This window comes from Aythya ferina (genome assembly GCF_964211825.1).
Source record: "Aythya ferina genome assembly, chromosome: 10".
NCBI lineage: Eukaryota > Metazoa > Chordata > Aves > Anseriformes > Anatidae > Aythya > Aythya ferina.
In genome coordinates, this window is record NC_140306.1 from 872,843 (window position 1) to 893,021 (window position 20,179).

Below are 20,179 nucleotides of genomic sequence, written 5' to 3' on the forward strand. Positions count from 1 at the left end.
GGGTACGTTTAGGGTTTTTTTTTTTTTTTTCTTTTTTCTTTCTTTTAACAGAATGTGTTTGAGAAAGTTAAAATTGTGAACATGCTGGGCAAGCTTTCTTCCCTTGAAAGGCTGCTCTGAATTAATGTATCCAAAGTGCTGAGAGGGTTATAAAACCTGGTGTATGGCTACAGATGATGTCACCCATGATAAAACTTCTGTTCCAGACCTGAAAAGAGCATTGTGTGCTTGCTCAGTCTGTTTTCTGGATTTTGCTGATGGGAAAGGTTCAAAATTACTTGTCCACAGGATGAGTCTGCAGCCTTCACTCATCCAGCCAGTTCCTTATGTGTGCAGACCACCAAAGGCATCCTGCCTTGTTTGTGTTTAATGAGAACAGCAGAGCAGAAGGAACAGAAAACACTTTGTCTGGGTCTTAGAAGCCAAAATATGAATGAATTTTCTCCTGCTTTAGGATCAGTGCACAGAGTAGTTACTAAAGACTTCAATGCAATATTAAAGACGCAAACAGATTTGACAAATTTTTATTTTCCCCATGGAAGCTGTAGTAAATAGAGATAAATTATCTCATCTGTCTTCTGTTTATTAACCAGGACTGTATCAAATTAAGTTCCTCTAGTATTGCTGCAAGATGGAGATGTTGCTGCAGCTCTGTTTAATCACTTCTCTGCCACCACAAGCTACCAGGCAGTGGGACTTGAATTTACAAGCCGTGTGTTTGGCCACGTGTGCGTGCATGTGCAGAGGTGCCATGTAAAGCTTACAGCCTCGAAAGGTTTGCTAGAAGCTCTTCTGTTCTCTTGCTTCACGTATTCCTCCTTATCTCTCTGTACTTGTCTGTCACCTACACCTTTGATACAACGTGATCACTTACGGCCAAGGAATGTTTTCCACAGAGAACCATTTTCTAAAGCAAAAATTGGTTTCTGTCTGAATGAAGCTTTTTAGAGTGGAGGCATAGTTAAGGCTGGAAGGAACCTCCAGAGGCCGTCTGGGGGTCTTGTGCTCGGGGGGCTCTGGCTTGGGGTTACAGCAGGCAGCATGGGGGCGTGTCCAGCACAGCTCCAGACAGCCTGGGGCAACATGAGGAGGGAAGAAACACATGGGGCATCTTAAAAGTACTCTGAAGTCTCATGTACTGGTTAATGTAACCCCTTCTTTCCCAGAGGTTACTGAATCTGGAAGCTGTGGGCGGGTTTGAATAACTTGTTTCTGAAAGCATCTTGGAAAGAGCACATGGAAAAGTACGCTTCCCAAAGGTGTTTAGTCCTTTTTGGCTTCTCTGTAATCACTAACTGTTACTCCACAGAGTTAAGCACAGGATTCAAATAATACTTGCGTTATATTAATGTGGTGTATTCGTTTGATCAACTTAACTTTTTGATTCTTTGTTCAAAAAACCCTTTGTCACTTTTCCCATATTACTTCTTTGAAGCCTGCTATTAGCTTCAAAATACAGCTTTTCTGTGCTGTAGGCTTTCCATTCATTGTCATTCTTTGTTTGCAAGGGTACCAGGGCAACTTGTGTTTGTTATTGCTTATGAGCAATCTGTTTTGTTACAATTTAATGATATTTCAACAGCTCTCAGTACGCTTGTCAAAGCAGTGTAGCAGTTCTTAGGTAGTTGGGAATATCCAGAGTGTGACAACAGTCCTTTTAAACACAGAAGTGCTTTTCTCATATAAAGAAGGCAGTAAAAATCTTTTCTTTTAGCACATCATGGTCTTAAATATAGAACAAAGCACTTCTTATGGTTGCTCTTATGAAAAGGTAAGTAGAGTCTGTATACGCAGGGGTTTGTCTCCTTTACTGCAGCCGGTGGGGGTGGGGGGGGACCTGAGTGACACTTTCTCAGACATTTCAGAATTGCTTGCAGTCTGCTTTACTGACAACTTTCAAAGATTTAGTCAGCTTTCTTCCCTGTTTTGTGGGTGTGAGTGTGCAAATCCTGCCTGTGGTAACCATTTCGGGGTGCCTCTGAATATTCAGGCTGTTCTGACTACAGGGTAGAAACTGATGTTGTTTTTTTTTGTTGTTTAGCCTTCATTCCCTCTTTGACATACAGGTATTTGAGTGTTGGTAGGTGACTCTTCAGTGAGTTGTTTTCTTTTTTTTTTTCCCTTATCACTTTGTTCTCGTCTTCTTTATACCACTAAACAAAACATACTGGCAGCTTGATGACACTCATTGCATTTCCTTTGCTGGAATGCCTTTCTGTACCTTCCCCAAGCCATATGTGTTCAGTAAGTAAACAAGACAACCATTCCTGAGGCAAGGAATATCACTGTTTGGGACACTGATAGTGATCACTGTAGGTATTGCTGTGATGATAAAAGTTCATTAGTAAGTGCCCTCTAGAAACAATTAAAACCAAATTCCTTACGGAGCACTTGCCATCTAAATTAAACTTGGTGTTAGGGAGAGGTCCCATCTGAGAAGATGTCATCACCGCAGAGGTGTTGGCTGTATCACATTAATGTGTTCCTTCTGGAATTCATTGTAAGGCAATTGGCAGAACTACAGTAATAAGTGAGTCTAAATGAGATGGTGCCTGTGGTTTGACAGACCAGGGTGGAGAATACATGCTGAGTTACGCGTATATTAATCCCCAGGGTTCCTACAGACTGGAAAGATTCAAGTAGTCCATATTGCAAATAAACATCACACAGCCTGGTCCTTTGTATTTTACAACTTATATTAAACATTGTACATTCAGAATGGAAAATCAGCTCTTCATTGTTTCTCATGTTTGTGTGCATACTCGTGTGGCCATAAGGATGGTAATTAAGTTTATTATGTTCTGTTCCCAGGGTACATAACAAACTCTTAAGTTGCAAAAAAAGATGTTTATATCAGCTAATAAGAAAAAACTAAGTACAATGGGAGCTAAATCCTGGAAGAGATGGCCACAGCATTTCGTAGAATCCCTGTTTCTAGAGGTTTTATATTTTAGGAGTTATGGTGGTTTTGTTTTTTTCCTTTTAAGAAGAGGATATGCTGAGAATGCCTTCAGTGTAGTTAATTCTTCTTTGTGTCAGTGTGAGGACTGGTGGAATGCTTTAGGCCTATATTTTTATGTTGCTGTGACAATTTTATTCATATAAAACAATAGGAAGTCTTCATGGGAAGTGATTTCAAGTGTATCAGTTTTCTAATACTTACCGCATGATTAATAAGCATCCTAAATAAAATATTATTGTGGTGTTGACCCATTTTAAATGGTTCTGTTCAATACTGGTATTGTTGCTGACACTGGATTGGTTTTGCATTTTTTAAGATACTGAAATGTGATTTAGAAATCCAATAATACTAATGTGCTGAAGAAATACAGCTATATCCACTGAACAGGAGTAACCCAGTAAAAGTATTGCTTTAATTTTAAAGCTGACCTTTTCTGTTATTTACTAGAAAAGAAAACAGGATTCCACATGGAAATAAACCCTTTTTTGCTGGAGAGGATATACAACCTATAGGAATAAAAGACTGAGAGACTGTAATACTTTCACTGTGCTAATCCAACAACATATTTGATCAAATGATTTAGGATTATATTTACCAACACATAGGTAAAAGTTACCCCAGCAATCAATACCCAGGATAGCTTTCTCCCAGAAATTTCTCCCAGAAATGTCAAGTGCCTTTGGCAGACCACCTGCACGGGATCTAACAATGTGATCTCCCCTAGTATCTCAATTAGAAGCTGGGACCTTCAGCGCTAAGCCTTACTTTCCTGTTTCTGTGGCAGCTCTGAAGCAAATGAAAAAGTAAAATGAATCCTTTTTACTGCCATTCTCCATTGTGAAAAAGCTCTGTCAAATTTAGTATAATTTTATAATCATTGGGAGGCATTTTGAAATCATCCTGTAAAATTTGATGAAAAAAACAAACACTTCCATGAAATTATGCAAAAGGATGCAAAGTACTGCAAAGCAGAGGTTCCCATTTTCTATTAAATCCAGTATTGAGAATTTCCAAGCTGTCTGTAAAAATATGCTTATTTTATTAAAATGGTATAAAACATTTATAAATATTTTATGAAAAATATTAATACTTTGCTTTGAAGCAAAGCTTTTGAAACTTTTCTTAACAACAGGCAAATAAGAATTGCTTTTCTTCCAGTCCTCCTACACTGTATTAATTTTCCCTACTAGTTTTGTTACCTATACACACAGTGTATTCACAGTTTCTATTGAAACATAAGTTCTGAAAAGTTTCTCAGTGACATCAAGCTAAGCTAAGGATGTGTTTTAATGTAGTGCTGAATCAAGACCCAATGGACTATTTTGGAATAACAGAAGATATTATTTGCAAGTAGTATTTTTAGAACATCTACTGGCTGACCAAATAGGAGGTCTTGGTGAAGACTGGCCATAATTTCTCCATGGAAAGCAGTAAACTTCAACTGATCTATTGGAGTGTAAGATCAAGTCTCCAACCCTGTCTGCATACCCCCTATAGAAAACAAACAGACAAAAAACACTTTAATAAGACTTTTGGCTTTAGAGGTGAATTGGGAAGAGTGACACCTGACACGGAGCAGGGAGCTGAGCGACTTCTCCAGTGCAGCATGGAGGTAGGACGAGGGAGCTGAGGACTGGGCACATGTCTTGAGCTGTGGGAAGAGAAAAGAAAACCAGACTTTTTGGTCTCCTTTTCAAACTTCTCAAAAGAAGTAGTGGTGGGGAGAAAGGAAACAGTCAATAGAATGGGCTTACTTATTTTCAGGAAGGAGTGTATCTCCTGACAAGACTTTTCCTCGTCTGTTCAGTTAGGTGTTCTATTCAGTTTCTGCTAAAGCAGTTTCAAGGACACTAAATTATGTCTGTCACTGATTCTGGAAATATCTGATTAACTCTAGCTAAATCAAGACAGGCCAAACGCTGGTATGTACCCTTTACTGAAAATTCAATTACCTCTGGTCCCTCAAGCACAGCTGCCGATGTAGCTGGAGTCTATAGGCATCCTGAGAACAATGTTTTATGTTCATATTCCTCCAGATACGCTGTATTGCTGTGTACCTGCTCACAGGTCTGGAGACAGTATCCGATTTGGTTTGGAGTTCTTAAATTTTTCATTGGTTATGTAGTAGTGATGCTTTGGTAGAAGAGCATAAAGTGAGAATCAATTCTACAGAAAGCTATGAAAAAACCTGTAAAACCCTTTTTTTTTTTTTTTTTTTTTTTTTTTTTTTGTCATTAAGGCTACTGAAACTTATTAAATAAAGCATTTGTTTCCAGATTTATTTTTTGTTAAATAAGAGCAGCTCTCTTTTTTTTTGTATCTGAAGTGTTTCAAATTCTAAACCTCCCATCTCTCCCACCCCCAAAAACAAAGAAATGAAATGCTGTAAACTGGTCAAGGCCAGAAAATATGCCATTGCCAGCAAGTCATTGAAGTACCCCTCCAGCACACCTGATCATTTCATAAGCCATTCATCTAGTTTCACTTAGTCATGCTGCATCTGTGAGGTGGGTTTAAATGCAAAAATCAATAGAAAACAAAGCCTTAGTTGGCTGGTCTTTGTGGCTGCTTTTATTTTGGTAATTCAATATAAATACATAAACTAATCAAATGTTTATTTCCTAATCTTTTGTGTCACCTACTCCATTACATCCTGCTATCATTAACTAATTAGCAATTAACAACAAACTGTTTCCATGAAGTGCCATAGGCTATTTTACCATGACTTTTCTCCTCTCTATCATTTTATCATTTATTAACTCTTGCCAAGGGTTAAGTCACAATGAACAATTTAGGTTACTGGTTTTGCTTTTTTTTTTTTTTTTTTTTTTTTTTTTAAGTCATTTGTAAGACTAAAACAAAAGGTCTGATCCATCCCCTGGGGATGTCAGAGCTGATGATACCTGCTTGCACATGAATATATACAATATGTACATATGGTACATAGAGAAAAGATATTTGCTTTATTTGATTGCAGAGTGAATGCATAATGCATTCTGTTCCCATATATTAATATGTTTATGGTTTGATGTCATTTAACTTACTGCTAATATGTCTGGATAGAAATAGCACCTTTTGTTCTTTCTGCCCTCCCTTCATCACTATGTTAAATTGTTTGACTGTGTGATCTGTCATGAACAGAACTGCAGTACAGAATCACCTACATTAACGTGCTGAGGAATCGATACAGCGGTGACCTTTAGTGGAGCTGGCATTTAGCGGGGTGGATCAGCTGCACACACAGTACATGACTGCTCGCTCACTTGCTAGATATCTCTCCCCAGAGTAGCAGGCTACGTGATTTCCCTCCCTTTGATGTCTTGCTCTAATTTTTATCAAGAGGTTTTTTTTGCTTGTTTTGACACGATTGGCGGGAGGAAGACTAAGTCTGTCTTTTGACCTAACAAACCCTGCAAAGACGACCATGCAGATGCAGTAAAGTGATCTAGGGTTAGATTTTTAAAACTCAAGAATGTGAAAGAAATCAGGCTTCCTGTGTAAGATTTGTGCTGTGCTGCCACCTTCCATTCTCTGTGCATGCCTACTCACAGTTGTTTTCAATTACTCCATTATTTGGTCTCTTCCCTCTCCCTTATATTTTTGACTGGTATGAAATCTGGAAGCAGCAAACATCCTTCGATGTCATATACTCTTGTTCTCAGTTGGATGCTAGAAACTTTCCTTTTCATCTATCTCCATTTCACATCTGAAAATAGAGCTAAATGTGAAATTTTGACATGTTTGACTCACACAGGTTGGAGGGTAAGCTGCCCTCTAGTAGCAGGAATCATGGCTATATTTTCTTAAGCTATAACAGAAAAGTGCCAGTGAAAAACATTGGTGTGGGTAACTCCACAGCTGAAACCAAGTTAAGAGCCCAGGCTGCAGTGCTGATCATTTGAATCATTTCCTGCTGTGAGGAGAGACTCTGAGTGACCTCCCGAATTGAGGAACTGCTCCTGGTCTGTATGCTCCAAACAGCTCTGGCACAGGAGAAAATACCCCTCGTGGTGCCCAGTTCATGTCCTGGAGGTGGGTGAAACTTCAGTGCCATCGCTCCCAGTGACTGTGCAGTGCTTTGCTGGAGGCACCTTGTGGCAGGCAGGTCAGTTATATTCTGCCCTCACCCCATAAAATACAGAGATCGCTACGCGGTGTCTTTGTTCTGCTTGGGGCACAAAGGCAGTCCGAGGAAAGAAGGTAAATGCCAAACAGCCTGAAGTGATTGCCAGCTTGCCCTCTGGGGAGGCTAGGGAGGATGCACTGGGTCACAGTGGATGTGCTTTTATGGAGTATTGTTTTTTATTTTTTAAAATGAAAAGAAACAAGAAGAAATCCCTTTCTCAAGGCAAGGCAGCACTAATCAAATAGTCGTGCTGATGCATTTCCATACTTTCCACTGCCAATGAAGTAATCAGAGTTCATTTAATTATTGTTGTGTCGTTAAGTATCGTGGATGAGTTTCTGTGTGTAACAAAAACAATATTACTGGTATTTTCTTAAGACTTTGGCCTTTTTTGTTGTAAAATTTGATGTATAAAACTTTGAAGTTAAGGATGCTTTACTCTTCTAGCTAAGTAAACTAACAGCTCACTTAACAGGGAGTTTTTAATGCACAGCCTCACACATGAATTATTGTCTGCTCCTCGTTCTTACCTTGTCCTTTTCTTCCTTTCTGTGGCCATTCCTCCCCCACCAGAAGCAACACACAGCCACCCTTCCTTTGCTTAGGAGTTTCTTCATCTCAATCTTCTGCTCTGTAAGAACTTGTACCTGACACATCCCTTCTGCTTGTAATGAGCTTTCACTCAAGTCGCTGATCAATAGCAGAAACCAGCAGGTCTGTCGCTATTGCTTGTTTTCTCTATCTTGAATCTGCCAAGATAGATTAGACTATTGCCAAGGTCACTCAATATGTTGCAAGTGAATGAAAAGATATCTAGTTGACTTTTTAGGACAGGACTGCAAAAAGGCAAGACTGGAGCTAAACTGAGTGTACAATAACAGATGAAATCTGCATCAAGGTCACAGGAGATATTTTTAAGGGAACCTTTGACATATGTAAGCAAGATGCACGTCCCCTCTCAGAGGAGACGTTATTACACTGCTTCTAAGGTGAAGTATCTTGGCAGTATCATATGGAAAGGAACAAACAAAAAATTGAGGAATTGCAATCAGAGAAACTCAGGTGAGGCTCTCATGAAATCAATAGAATATTTACATGTTTTTCTGGGTGTGGGGACTCAGCTGTTGGAAGTCACAGGAATAGGAGTAGCCTTGTGCTAATTGCTCCACCCCAGAGGCAATTGCATCCTCATGCCAATGCAGCTGGAGGCAGCAGTGATAATGTGAGCAGTCAGCACTAGCACAGTGCTGGTTTAAGTGTCTGATGTGCTCCAGAAGCCTGTTGTGTACTGGGGTTCTTGTACAGCTGAGATGTGTAACTTCTGTGAGCAACAAGAAAAGAAAATAGGCAGCATGAGTCATTTGAAGAAAAAGGCTGTTGGATTAGCGATGACTAAAATCTCAGAGAAGCAAGGTTTATAGTAAGTAGTAATATATTTTATTAGGCTGCTATAATGGGGACAGGTATCTTTGTGCCTTATATGTCTGAAAGCTTGTCTTTTTTTTTTTTTTTTTTTCCAGCTCCATCAATTGGTTTAATAAAATACACTGTCTGTTTAAATCTTCTAGCCTCAGATTGTCTGCCACAAAACAGCTAATAAAATTACAGCCATCTTTTGAATATAGTTGTTTCACTTAATGGATTGCCTTGGCCATGTTGCAGTGATGTGAAGAACCCCCTCAGAATAATGCTTGTCCTTAGACTGCAGGACAAGTTAACATCTATTAACATCTACGGATGTTAACAAGTCTTCCACTAGAAAAATCTGAGAGTCGTAGGGTTAGCCATTTTAACAAATAGACACGAGACTTACTTCCATAGAAACCAAAAAAGAAATCTCCACTTGCTCTTTGCTCCTAGGCTTGGATTTCAGACTCTTTGAGAGTTTGAAGCTATTTGATCTAGGACTTGAAATTCAGTTTCTCTGCATTGAGATGAAGTGTAGCTGGGTACGTGATTTAAGTATAAAAGTTATAAGAGTTATTGGATTAGTTGTTCTGTTTAATGTCAGTTAGGTTATTCATGCAGTCTTGAGTAGAAGCATGTGCTTGATTGCTGCCTTAGCCTGGAACTGAAGTGGTTGGGAATACAGCAATGGAAGTAACCGGAGTGTAACAGATCCTTTGGAAGGCATGAAAAAGGTAACAGGGCACTTCTGCTTTCCTCTGCTTCTTCATGTCCATGAGGACACCCTTGCAGGGCTTAGGTCAGAGGATCAGTGATATTAGTGGATGAAGGATGTTGTGGTATTTAGTTGAATTGTAAAAGAGAATCTCATAATTACCCACATGAGAACCCCCAACGGACAATTATGAACTGCCAAAACTTTCAGCCTGCTGCAGTTGTTTTGTGTTTGACCTGAAGTCTTCAAAGGCCTGCAGACTTAAAACCCATTTGAGTAGTCTGAGTGCATAGTGACTGAACAGCCAGCTGAAAAAAGGCAAATAGAAGTCTGCAGCTTTGACTGTACTTATCCTACGGTTTTATCTCTTCCTAATTGAATTTTAAATATGCTGATCATGAGTCACCGAATGAGGACAGACTAAAGCACCAGATGAAAATGCAACAGCAGCACTGAACTTGCCTTCTGGCTTTGAAATGTACAGCGTTGCTCTCACTGAAGCTTATTGAGCCAGTGGCTTCAGTTTGCACGAGCACCAAGGTTTGCATCAGAAGCTCAGCCATCAGAGCCGTCCAACAGCGGGCACCAAGCATGTCCTTGAGTTAGAGACACTGTGTTGCTGAGACAGTTAATGGCAGACTGAGGATTTCTCAATAATGTGAGTTCTTGCCCTGCTGTCTGTTCCTCTCTTTCCCTGCTTTGGCTTCCAAGCCACTAGTGAGTTAGATTTTCAATTTCAGGCAGGCTGGCACAGAGGAAGGCAACTGCTAGGGAGTTGCTGGCATGTGAGCCCTGCTCGCAGCTGAGGATGGAGAATCTTTCTCCTCTTGAATCTGAGAGGCTGGATTTGGTTTAGCAGCACCTCATGTGTCTGCCAGAACGATCTGCGCCAGAAATCAGTTTAATAATTTGAAAAAAATCTTGTCTGTTTGCGAACAGAGGTAACAGCCACCTAGGGATGTGAAGGACAACTTCAAGCACTTGTTTTGGTCTTCTACAACATGGTGTTTTTTCAGTTTGGGGATCTTTCCTTCTCTGTTTTTATCATTGTTAGGCTCCATAACTGGTTTCCAGTGGGAATTACAGTGATAGCATGCAGAATTGGGAGGCAAAGGCCTGAGTCAGCTCATCTGCTTTATCTTTAGAAAATGGAAATGGGAGAAAGCCGGCAGCAAAGTGGTAAAAGAAAGGGAGAACAGGACTGATTCCCTGACCTGGGGGGACTTGACTTGTACTAGATAGTGTTCTTGTCTGCAAATAACGGATCAGTCTGTCATAACTGTGCTATGCTACTGCTCAGCCCTGTATTGTGGGAATCAAAGGTGAGTCTCTGCCATGCAGGGCCCATGATCGGATTAAGGTAGAACACCTTCGGTCTGACTGTGGTAGTGTCTCCAGCTCAGTCCTCTGCTTCACCTTGCAGACCTGCCAGGCCTTTGCAATCCCTGGTCAGGGGTGTGAGGAAGTTCAAATACAGCGCAAAAGTTTGTTTCAAAGAGGGAATATATCCCACTCTGTGTTTTTTTTTTTTTTTTTTTTTTTTTTTTTTTTTTTTAATATTGAATTACTCTGGGCACACGATGTGCTTTAAGTATGGAAAGATTGCCTATAAAGTGTGATAATTAACTGATGTGAGCTGTTTTTTTTTCAGGGGTGTGGGTTTCTATGCCAGATTCTGGGGAAGGAAGGTAGTGTCTGAGATAGTGCTGGCGTGTCAGCGGCAGCGTCTTGTTACAGCCTTCCCAAAGTGCCCAGGCAATCTTTGCTGATGGGATATTGATCTTGGTCTTGTCTGTTGCAATGGATTCTGGAATGAATCGCTATAAAACAAGCGTGTGCTTAGTTTTATAGGATATTTTTCTACCCCTGAATTTCTTTTTACATGTTTTTATTTCAGCATCTCTTTGAAAACACAGTATTTTCTTCTAAAGAGCTTTGCTTGTTTATGGAAGTGTTGAGAGATTTAGACATAACAGTCAAAGTAATCAAATGGCAATACAAGTGGAAGCTGAGATTGGAGGCAAATTGTGGGAACTGGAACCTGTTGCAGACTTCTAATACCTAATTGTTGAACTATTCATTTCATTAAAGCCAAAACAAAAGTGTCGGAATAATCAAGAATTTGCTTTGTTTGTGGCACGCTTTCTGTTTCTCTTGTTGATGCAATTACTTTAAACTGAAGCACTCAAAACTGCAAAAGGATTTGGATGTCTTCCCTTCTCTTTGGAAAGGGTAACAAACATCTTCAGCTTGTAGAAAATGTTGTAGCTCAGTTGGCATTATTAGAGTGATGAAATGTGATGCAAAGAGATGATTAATTTTCCTGGACTTTGTGAAAAGTGACTCTTGGCCCGTGCTTTTTCCTTCCTGTTCAACATCTGCACCTGCCTACATGCAGCCTGGGAGTTCAGGCCCATGGCATTAGTGCGAAATAAAGCTTTTTTGCTCATTTTCTTCCTGCTCTGACGCTTGTGCCCACTGACCTCTTTTACTGAGGCTGTTACTTCCAGCCTCCCCAAACAGCAAAGGAAGCCTCTGCCAGCAATGGGGGCATGCAGAGCCTCCGTCGGTGTGGAGAAGGGCACTCAGCCTCTGACCTCCCTCTTCTGGCCTTATTTGAGTTATTCTTGGCTCTGCCTCACTGCACAGCAATTGTCATTATTCCTCTGGGAACAAGAAACACCTTCCTGAGCTGAGGGCACAAATCCTGACCATGAGGAGGAAGAGGGAGAAGAGTCAACGCTTCCCACCCAAAGGCGGTGAACACTCCAGTGTGCCCACAGCCTCCCCTCCCTAGCAGGTTGCTTCAATATTTGGCAGCAAAAAAACCTCTCCTTGGCTGGACTAGTGCAAACGGGTACAATTGCAACATGAAAGACTATTTTCCATTTCATAAGGGAGGTGTTAGACATAACACAACAGTTATAAACTAATAGCTGGGTCGTAATATTTGCCCTTGTATTCTGCGGCACGTGTTTAATTGCCCATGGGTTCTGCCTCCTACTCTTCTAATAAGCTCAGCGTGGCTTAGTGGCTTCCCTGCTAGGAACAAGGAACACTTGCACCTTCTGCCGGAGAGGAATGGAGCTGCTTCAGCACTCGGTCTGAGGAAGGATGCTCACGGGTACCCCTGGGCATCCCACCCTGCCTCTCCCACTGGCTGCGGTGGGTGCAGCCGAGGCCACCTCCGAGCTGTCCTGTGGGGCTGCCCCCTGCGAGCAGGACCTGAGGAGCAAGCTCCTGGCTTGTTCCCTGGGTGTCTGTACGCACAATTCCCGCTTCTACAGGCTGCTTTTCATGGGGAATTGCAGCTGGAGCTCATGGTTGCTTAAATGTGTTCGTTTTTGTTCGGGCAGGCTGTGTCGTTCTCTCCTTGTATGCCCGTATGTGATAGAGATGTGCAAAACAGTGCAGTGCCAGCAACCCTGCCAAGCTCTTAGTAAACCTAAAAACTGAGCAATCTTTCCCTTTACACTTCTGCATAAAACAATATCACATAAAAAAGGAAAGGATATTTTATAAGAATATAAAAGTTTCCAGTAATGTTGGATGCATGTATTTTCATTGGGTTTCACGGTGTTATGATAGCAGCCATCACTTCATTCAGTGCATTTTCTCGTAGTGAGAAGAAATCGTAATGCTGAATCCACCAACTGTAGGCATTAGGTACAGTAAGACTGCAAACTAACAGCAGCTGCAACGGGAAGATGGACATGTTTGTAAGCATTCGGGGAGGGCTGCGAAGTGTGCTAATTTCTTTCTCCTGAAAGATGGATCTTTCCTTCGCTGGTGCCTGGGGCTCTATTCCATTGTGGAAGCTGTGTCCTCATTAATGAGTGAGCATTTTCTTGAAATGGAAAGTGGGTAATGGTTTTAGTCAGAACAAAATGGAAGTGACAGGAGAATGAGATTATATAAAGTTAAATGCAAGTGTGTGCGTGTTAAATTTCGAAGTGTCTCAGTTTCTTGTTTTCATGGCATATGAAAATTGTAAAGTGAGGAAAAATATCACAAAATGTGAAGCTGCATCAAATATCATGGATTTACTTTTTTTTTTCTTTCTTTTTTTTTTTTGTTAGAAAGGAACAATTTGAGGATATGTAAAACATTTGAAAAACAAACTTTGAAAAACAAAGCTGGTTGCTTGGGAGAACAGTGTGGAGTACAAAGCTGAAGCAATTGTAAATTGTATCCTTTGGAAGTAGATACACATTTCCTAACAAATCTAGCATCTTTATTATCACAGACATTCATTAACCAACATGCTTGGGATTGTGGGAAGTTTAAAGAAAAATGTAACAGCTGTTTTATTTGTTTTCTCCTTTCTGAAGGTGTGATTTGTTGAGTGTTCGTTTCTGATGCTTGTTGCTGCTGCAGGTGACAAAAGCTCATTACGGAGGAGAGGCAGCGGGCTCATTCAGTGGGTGGGGATGGGAGGACATAGGATCTGAGCTGTGTGTTGGGAGCATGGCCCATGTATTCTGCACAGTTAGCTTGGATGGGTGCAGTTTGGCAGCAACATTCTATGGACAGTGCTGAGGATCAAAAAAAAAAGTAGCTAAGAAGAATAAATGTATGAGGTCCCACTGGGAAATTTTTAGGATCTATAAACTGTTGAGATTTTAAAACTTTATTATGTTTGTTTACCAGAGACACATGCCTTCTGCCAGATACAATATTAAGAAAGAATGTTTTTCTCTGAAGTTGTTGTACACCACGGTGTCTGCTATGATGTCTGTAGCACAGAATCGCATGCGTGGCTTTGGGGCATGCAGTGCGTACACACCCTGACGCCAGGCAGATCCTGGCATCCTCCTGAGGTTCAGACCAAGGCAGCTTTCCTAGGGAGCAGGACACTGAATGCCCTCCAAACAACCCTTTGACAGCAATGGCTCTTTTGTTTGGGGGAGCCTGGCTTATTTTGCAGAGCTGCTCCCTTTGGAGCCAACAAACTGTTACTGGTGTGAGCTCGTGATCGAGTGCAGTGCAACAGCTTGGGTTGTCAGCTCATGGGGGGTCGCTGGCCACATGTGCCTGTTTGGTGCAGCTGCAATGCCCAGGAAAGCATCCTGGCTCAGCACAGAGGGGAGAAGCAGCTGAGGTCTCTGCTCCCAGCTCTGCAGGCCAGGGCTGCTCACAGACGTGCTGAAACAAGCGGCTGCTGCATGTGCCCTGTCCTGCAAAGATGGGCAGGCAGCCCCTGGGGAAGCAAAATGAGGATAGCTTTCTCTAACAAACGTGTTTTAGGCAGAAACCAGACCCTGTTCCTTGCTGGGATGCCCATGATGGCTCTCAGTGACATAGGATTTCTGCAGGTGGCTGTAAGGCAATGCTGTGCAAGACTTCTTCAACCCAACCATAAGAACCAATCTTCAGCTCTGGGTTCTTCATGTTGGTGTGTTGGGCTCCTGGAAAATGCTGTGACCCGGGGGACTTGGCATTAAATCCTGCTTCCATAAGGTCAAGGGCATGGTAGCTCAGTTGGTATAGGTAGAGTTTCAAGATTTATTAGGCTACCCCTCAGCTGGCTTTCTCCCAGAGGCCTCCTGCGGGGTATGCATACCTTCTGCACCTTGACAAGGCTGCAGTGCACTGGGAGAAATTGCTTCTTCCTGAGTTGATCCAATCCCCATTCTTTCACTGGTATGTGGAGGTTGATGCATCTGGAATACTCAGTGGTTGCCAGAAAATTGGAATTTCTGCCATAGAAATTTGACAGAACTTATAGAAAACAAATGTAGAAGTTGAGTTATGATTAGTGGTCCGTATTCCCAGGTGGCATAGCTTCGTTTCCACCAGTGAGGCAGAGCTCAGCTGAAATCCAACTCCCAGCATGTTTTAATAAGAGTGGGAACTTGTGGTTATTTCCCAACTGGAGAGATGCCTTTTGATTGGAAGGGGGGACATTCACAGAAAAGCACTGCATTTTTTTTTGGCATTTTGATAAATGAAACGATCTGAAGCTGTTGAAAGATCCCTGTAAACAAAAACAAACAAAAACATAGACTACAAGATGACTGTAGTTCTTTAAAACTGCAGGTCTTGGAAGCTCATAACATTGAGGAGATTTACTAAATTAGGAAAATGAAAAACTAATGGGACGCCCCTTTAGATGAAGCAGAAGCAAAAGAACACAGCAAAGTGGTTGGTGAAGTTCTTGGATAACGGGCAGTAAAAGGCTCTCCTTACTTTGCATACTCCACTTGAAGAATAATAGGCATTTTTAGCTCAATACATTGTTTTCCTGTTGGTATGTTTAGGTTGTACAAGCTTGCAGGCTGTAGCTGACAAGCATCAATATTGTTGCCGTCATCATCATTACCTTCTGCAGCAGCTGAGACCTGGCCATCTCAGGGGTGTCATTGCCTTCTTGGCGTCTTATTTCTCTTGCCTGCAATAAGCCTCCCATTAGGCACCATTCATAACACTCAAAGACATCAAAATGGTCTCCTGCTGCCCTGGGGACTTCTTTTATGTCTCTGGCATACAGAACGCATGTTCTGTTTGGAAGAAGGTGGCATAGAAAAATGATAATTTATTAACCCTACAAACCAAATTTATAGCATGGGTTATGTCTGACAGTCCCAAGCATGAAAAGCAACAGATGATCTAAGGTATCAGAGCTGGAAGAGCTGGTAGTATTTTTACATGTTTAGTAGCTTTAGAGCTTTGCTCAGAAAGTAATGTGTATTTTTGCGACCAGTACAGTCATGGTAGGTCAAATATAACACCAAGGGGCATCCATTTATATTAGAATGCTTCTCTTCTCCTCTAAGCAGGTTCCTCTGCTCATGTTGCTGGCAGCAAAGCAGAGTTTTGGAAGCTGCTACATCAAAACTTCCAGTTAACCCATTCACCACAAGAAGTGGTACAGTTGTACTTAAAAGCCCTGACGAGGCAGCTCGCGAAGTGTTCCTATGGCAGGGCTGCTCTCCTGGTGCTTGGATCCCTGCTGGCAGGAGCAGCCCTGGGGCAGCACCATGTTGGTGTGGCCACAACCCTGCGTGGCACCGTGCTGCATGGCTGGGTTTCCAGCACAGGGCACCAAGCTGCAGGGCATCAAACACCACCCTGACTGCCTGATCAAACCCAGCATTGTGCAGCAGAAACATCCCTGGAGGTGGTGCTGGCAGAAGGATTTTTGTGTGCTTCACAATGCCATGGTTGTTGTGTACCTGTTGGTAAAACTTAGATAGCATCTGGTGGCATTGTCTTTGCTCACACCTTTTGCAATGCTTTAGATAGCAGCTACTGCTCCCGTAGGAAGAAAGAACCTGCCAGAATGAATTCTGGCTGTGATTTTCAAAAAGGTTTAATATGGGTAGCTATACAAATCTGAGAGAATGCTGGTGAGAGTTCGATTTCTAATTTAATTTTATTTGATAGTGCATGAAACAAATCATGTCATTGCTATGTACAGAATTAAAAAGCATAGCGGGGGATAACTTACTTTGTAGCTACTGTCTGTGAAGTTAAATAGCATCCGGCAAGTGTTTTACAAAGTTCTGTTTTGTTTCTATGAGGACGGAAGAGAGGAAAAATATTCTGGAGGAAGGGGAAAATGTAAGGTTTGTTGGGGAAAAAATAAAGAAAAAAAGCTGAGTTGTCAGTTTGTATTGACAAAACTTCAGAGCATCAGCTAACGGGAATTTACGAGCTGTAACAGGTTTGTAGGGGATATTGTACCAAACAGGCTGTGTGTGTTTACGGCGGTGATAACTCTTGGCTGGTAGACAAACCAGGAGGTTCGTATACGTGTCTGTCTGTTACTGCATGTAAATAAATAAATAACTAAAAGTAAATGAAGATCTGATGATATTGGAAGAGCCAGAAAAGGCAAATGATGAACTGCTGTGAAGAAGCTTGTATCTCCAGCTAAGGAAGCACACTGGAACTTGTGATATGACCTCGGCACTGCCTACAGAGGGGTACGTCTGAAAGCAATTAAAGCATCTGGTGCATGTATGGAGTAGGGGTAGATTGTTCCCATCAGGGTGCAGGTGCCCCCCTGGCAGCCCCTCGGCACGCTGTCCTCTCGCCTGCGCAGCCCCATGCCATGCCATGGGCTGGCTGCAGGAAACCAGAAAAATCAGGGCTCCTGGGGCTGAGCTGCAAACCCCCGGCTTCCACGTAAGCCGAATCTGAATATTAGCCTGTCAAAAACCACGTAAGAAAAACTGACCTCATTTGCAGGTAGCTGCAAAGAAATTTCTTCTCACTCGCAATATTATGAACACTTGTTTACAGAAGCCATCAAAAATGTCACAGACATATGCATAAGAAAAATATTTTTTTCACTCTTTTGTTTCCTTTGATGTTGTGCTGGTTAACATGAGATGAACTTGGACTTAGGAGAGTTGTTTGTATGGAAGGGGAGAGGGTGGCCAAGTAGAGATCTATAGGGTAAATTCCTCCATACTTCCCATATGTGTATAACTTCAATCACTGCTCTTTTTATTTAGATAACTTGTAGGTTATGTGTTGTAAATAGCAGCTGGGAGATCTGAAAATCGAGAATACAACTTGATAGGACTTTGATGTGATATGTGAAACACAAAGATTAGCAGAATCAAATACAAAATTTGCCATTAAAATATTGTTGCTAAATAGCTTAAGATATGAACCGATGCTTAATTATGGAGAAAAAAGCGTACAATTTTTTGAATGGAAATGGGAAAATTGAGTCTTTTTGACTTACAGGGAGCACACTAATTTAAAATGGAAGAGTGAAATTGGGTTTCTGTGAGTCAAGTATAAATTAATCTGGCTTCTGTAAATAAGCTAGTGTTGAAAGAGATTAAAAAAAATCATTTGATAACAAATGTTTCTGAAGCCAACATCAAGTACTTTAAAATACTGAAAATCTTTTGTGATCAGCAGTATAACCTCCAGGCACTGATCGTGTTTGGGATTTGTAGGATTGATCCTAAAATGGCATAGAAAACAACAACAAAACCAAAAGATTATGAATTAGACATTGTAAGATGTCAGAACAAAATGTAGCAGCCTTGTATCTGGGTCTCGTGCCACTGTTAATTAAAAGTGTGTAGCCACTGTTCATGGCAGTATTGCCCTCATCCTGCAACTCTCTTTGCCTATAAGGACAGAGAAGCAGACTAGACAAATGTGTTCTGCTATGCATAACCCCCGTATGGTAGAATTAGTCAATTCTGAATCATCTGAATAGCAGACAATATATTTCTAAATGTAGAAGTAGCAGCTGAAGACAGCACCAGGGTCTCTTCCAGTTCAAACAGCAGCATGAGTCTATGCATCTGCGTAAACATCCTCTAAAATAACGTGGTGCTTGAGAGAGGAAAATAAATCTTGCACAGCGTATTTCCTCTGTAGTCCCTTTTTTTGTGCTTAATGTGTAGTTGTGCATAATCATCTGCCTCATCACATTCTAATGGTTGAGTTTATTGTATAAAGAAATCAGAGACTTGCTCTTCCAATATACCACGTCACAGCTCGGCTTTGTTGTGTTTGCCTGTTTGAGCTACCCTGGGGAAATGAGTGTTCTTTCAGTCCTTGAACAAACAGATCGCTACAAAGGTGTGTCAGTAGATTTGCTTTGTTTGTGCTGGTGCACTTGACACTAGTTAGGAAGTCAGCTTCCTCTTAGTAAATATCTGTTTACTTCTGCCTCCTTGAATGCTAGGCAGAACTGCAGGAAAAGGTGGTGTCTTGTACTGCGTGGAACCACAGTGTTGGGAAACAGAAGCACTTCCAGGCTTATCTCTGACAGGACTTTAAGCCTTCAAGCTTGTTGCTTTTTCCAACTGCCTCTACAGTTTTAATATGAGATATCATCTTTTATCTTTCCCTCCAAGCCTTTCATCTTTTTTTAGATTGTTTCAGATGCAGTAGCCTGGGTAAAGCTTTTTATGTGCATTCATGAGAAGGAACCCAAACTTTTTAAGGGGTGCTGGGGCTCTGGACGCACACTTTGTGCAGTAAGACTGGCACACCCTGCTGTGAATTGCTGCAGCTGTGGTGCTGCTGCCTCGGCTTAAACTTCTTGGACCTTGGAGAAGTGTTATTGTTATTACGTGCCTTGAGACGCTGCAGGGCTCCTCTTGCACTGCACTAGGAAACGGAGGTATGACCACATCGGGCAGTTGGATACTGGCTCTGGCCTACTTGGAGTTTGGGAAAAATGTGAGCTGTGCTGCCATGACCAAGCAACGCTGCCTGCCTTCCATCGTGGGCAGCAAGCCTTGTTTCTCAGCAGCCGTGGTGATGGGGCCGTGCAGTCTCAGGAGCTGCGTTGGCCTGTCCAGAGAATTTGGAGTACAGCCAGGGTGAGCCCCTCACTTACAGACCTGCCCATTTCCACTGATATAGTATCTTCTTCTGTAGCTCACAGACCGACTCCAGTGTCATGAGATAAATTTTTCCTTTATTTATATCTCAGCTGCATGATCCAGGGAGTCTGCTGGTCTAATAATAAACGTCTGTCATGTAATTCAAAGTAAATAAATCCCATGATAGTTAATCATATGTTGGGCACAAATCACTTACAATTTCAAACACAATGTTCCTTTATATTTAAAAAAAAAAAAAAAAAAAAAAAAATTAACGATGGGGAAATTTAAAACCAGAGTATCTGAGCTGAGTGTCAGGTTTAATTTTCACTTACTAAAAATATTAGTTAATGTCAAATTTCTTAAATAAATATCATCTTAAGAATTTATTCATAGCAAATGCAAGTACCTTTGCAACCTTTGTTTTCAGCTGAAACAACATGCTTTGTGGGATTATTAAATGCTATTCTGTGAGCTTTGAATTTCAAATGAGGTAGGTTCAAAAGCCTCCGGATTGATTGAAGAGTAGATGGAAGGAATCAGCTCCAGACCTGCTGTCTGACCTTGAACGAGTTGTGTTAGTGCTTAACACTTCAGCTTGCACCTTGATCCGGGGGTAGGGATAATTACCTCGCTTCGTAAAAATGGAAGCAGAATTCCTT

The 20,179-nt window shown here is 41.5% G+C and overlaps 1 protein-coding gene across 4 annotated transcripts in view; it reads left to right on the plus strand.

Moving 5' to 3' along the window:
- The first annotated feature begins 6,583 nt into the window (after positions 1-6,583).
- The window catches only part of LOC311442141 (uncharacterized protein), a 105,408-nt gene continuing 91,812 nt past the window's right edge, over positions 6,584-20,179 (plus strand). The window contains exons 1-2 of one of the 4 annotated variants that reach the window (XR_014696467.1): positions 6,718-6,994; positions 7,104-7,162. Coding sequence is in view for 1 of the 4 variants with exons in the window: in XM_084530974.1 (XP_084387100.1) it covers positions 6,984-6,994 (11 nt within the window). In the remaining 3 variants the exon portion in view is untranslated. Of the gene's footprint in view, positions 6,995-7,103; positions 7,163-20,179 lie in introns of all 4 variants that reach the window. The other 3 variants (XR_014696466.1, XM_084530974.1, XR_014696468.1) reach the window with 3 other exon arrangements.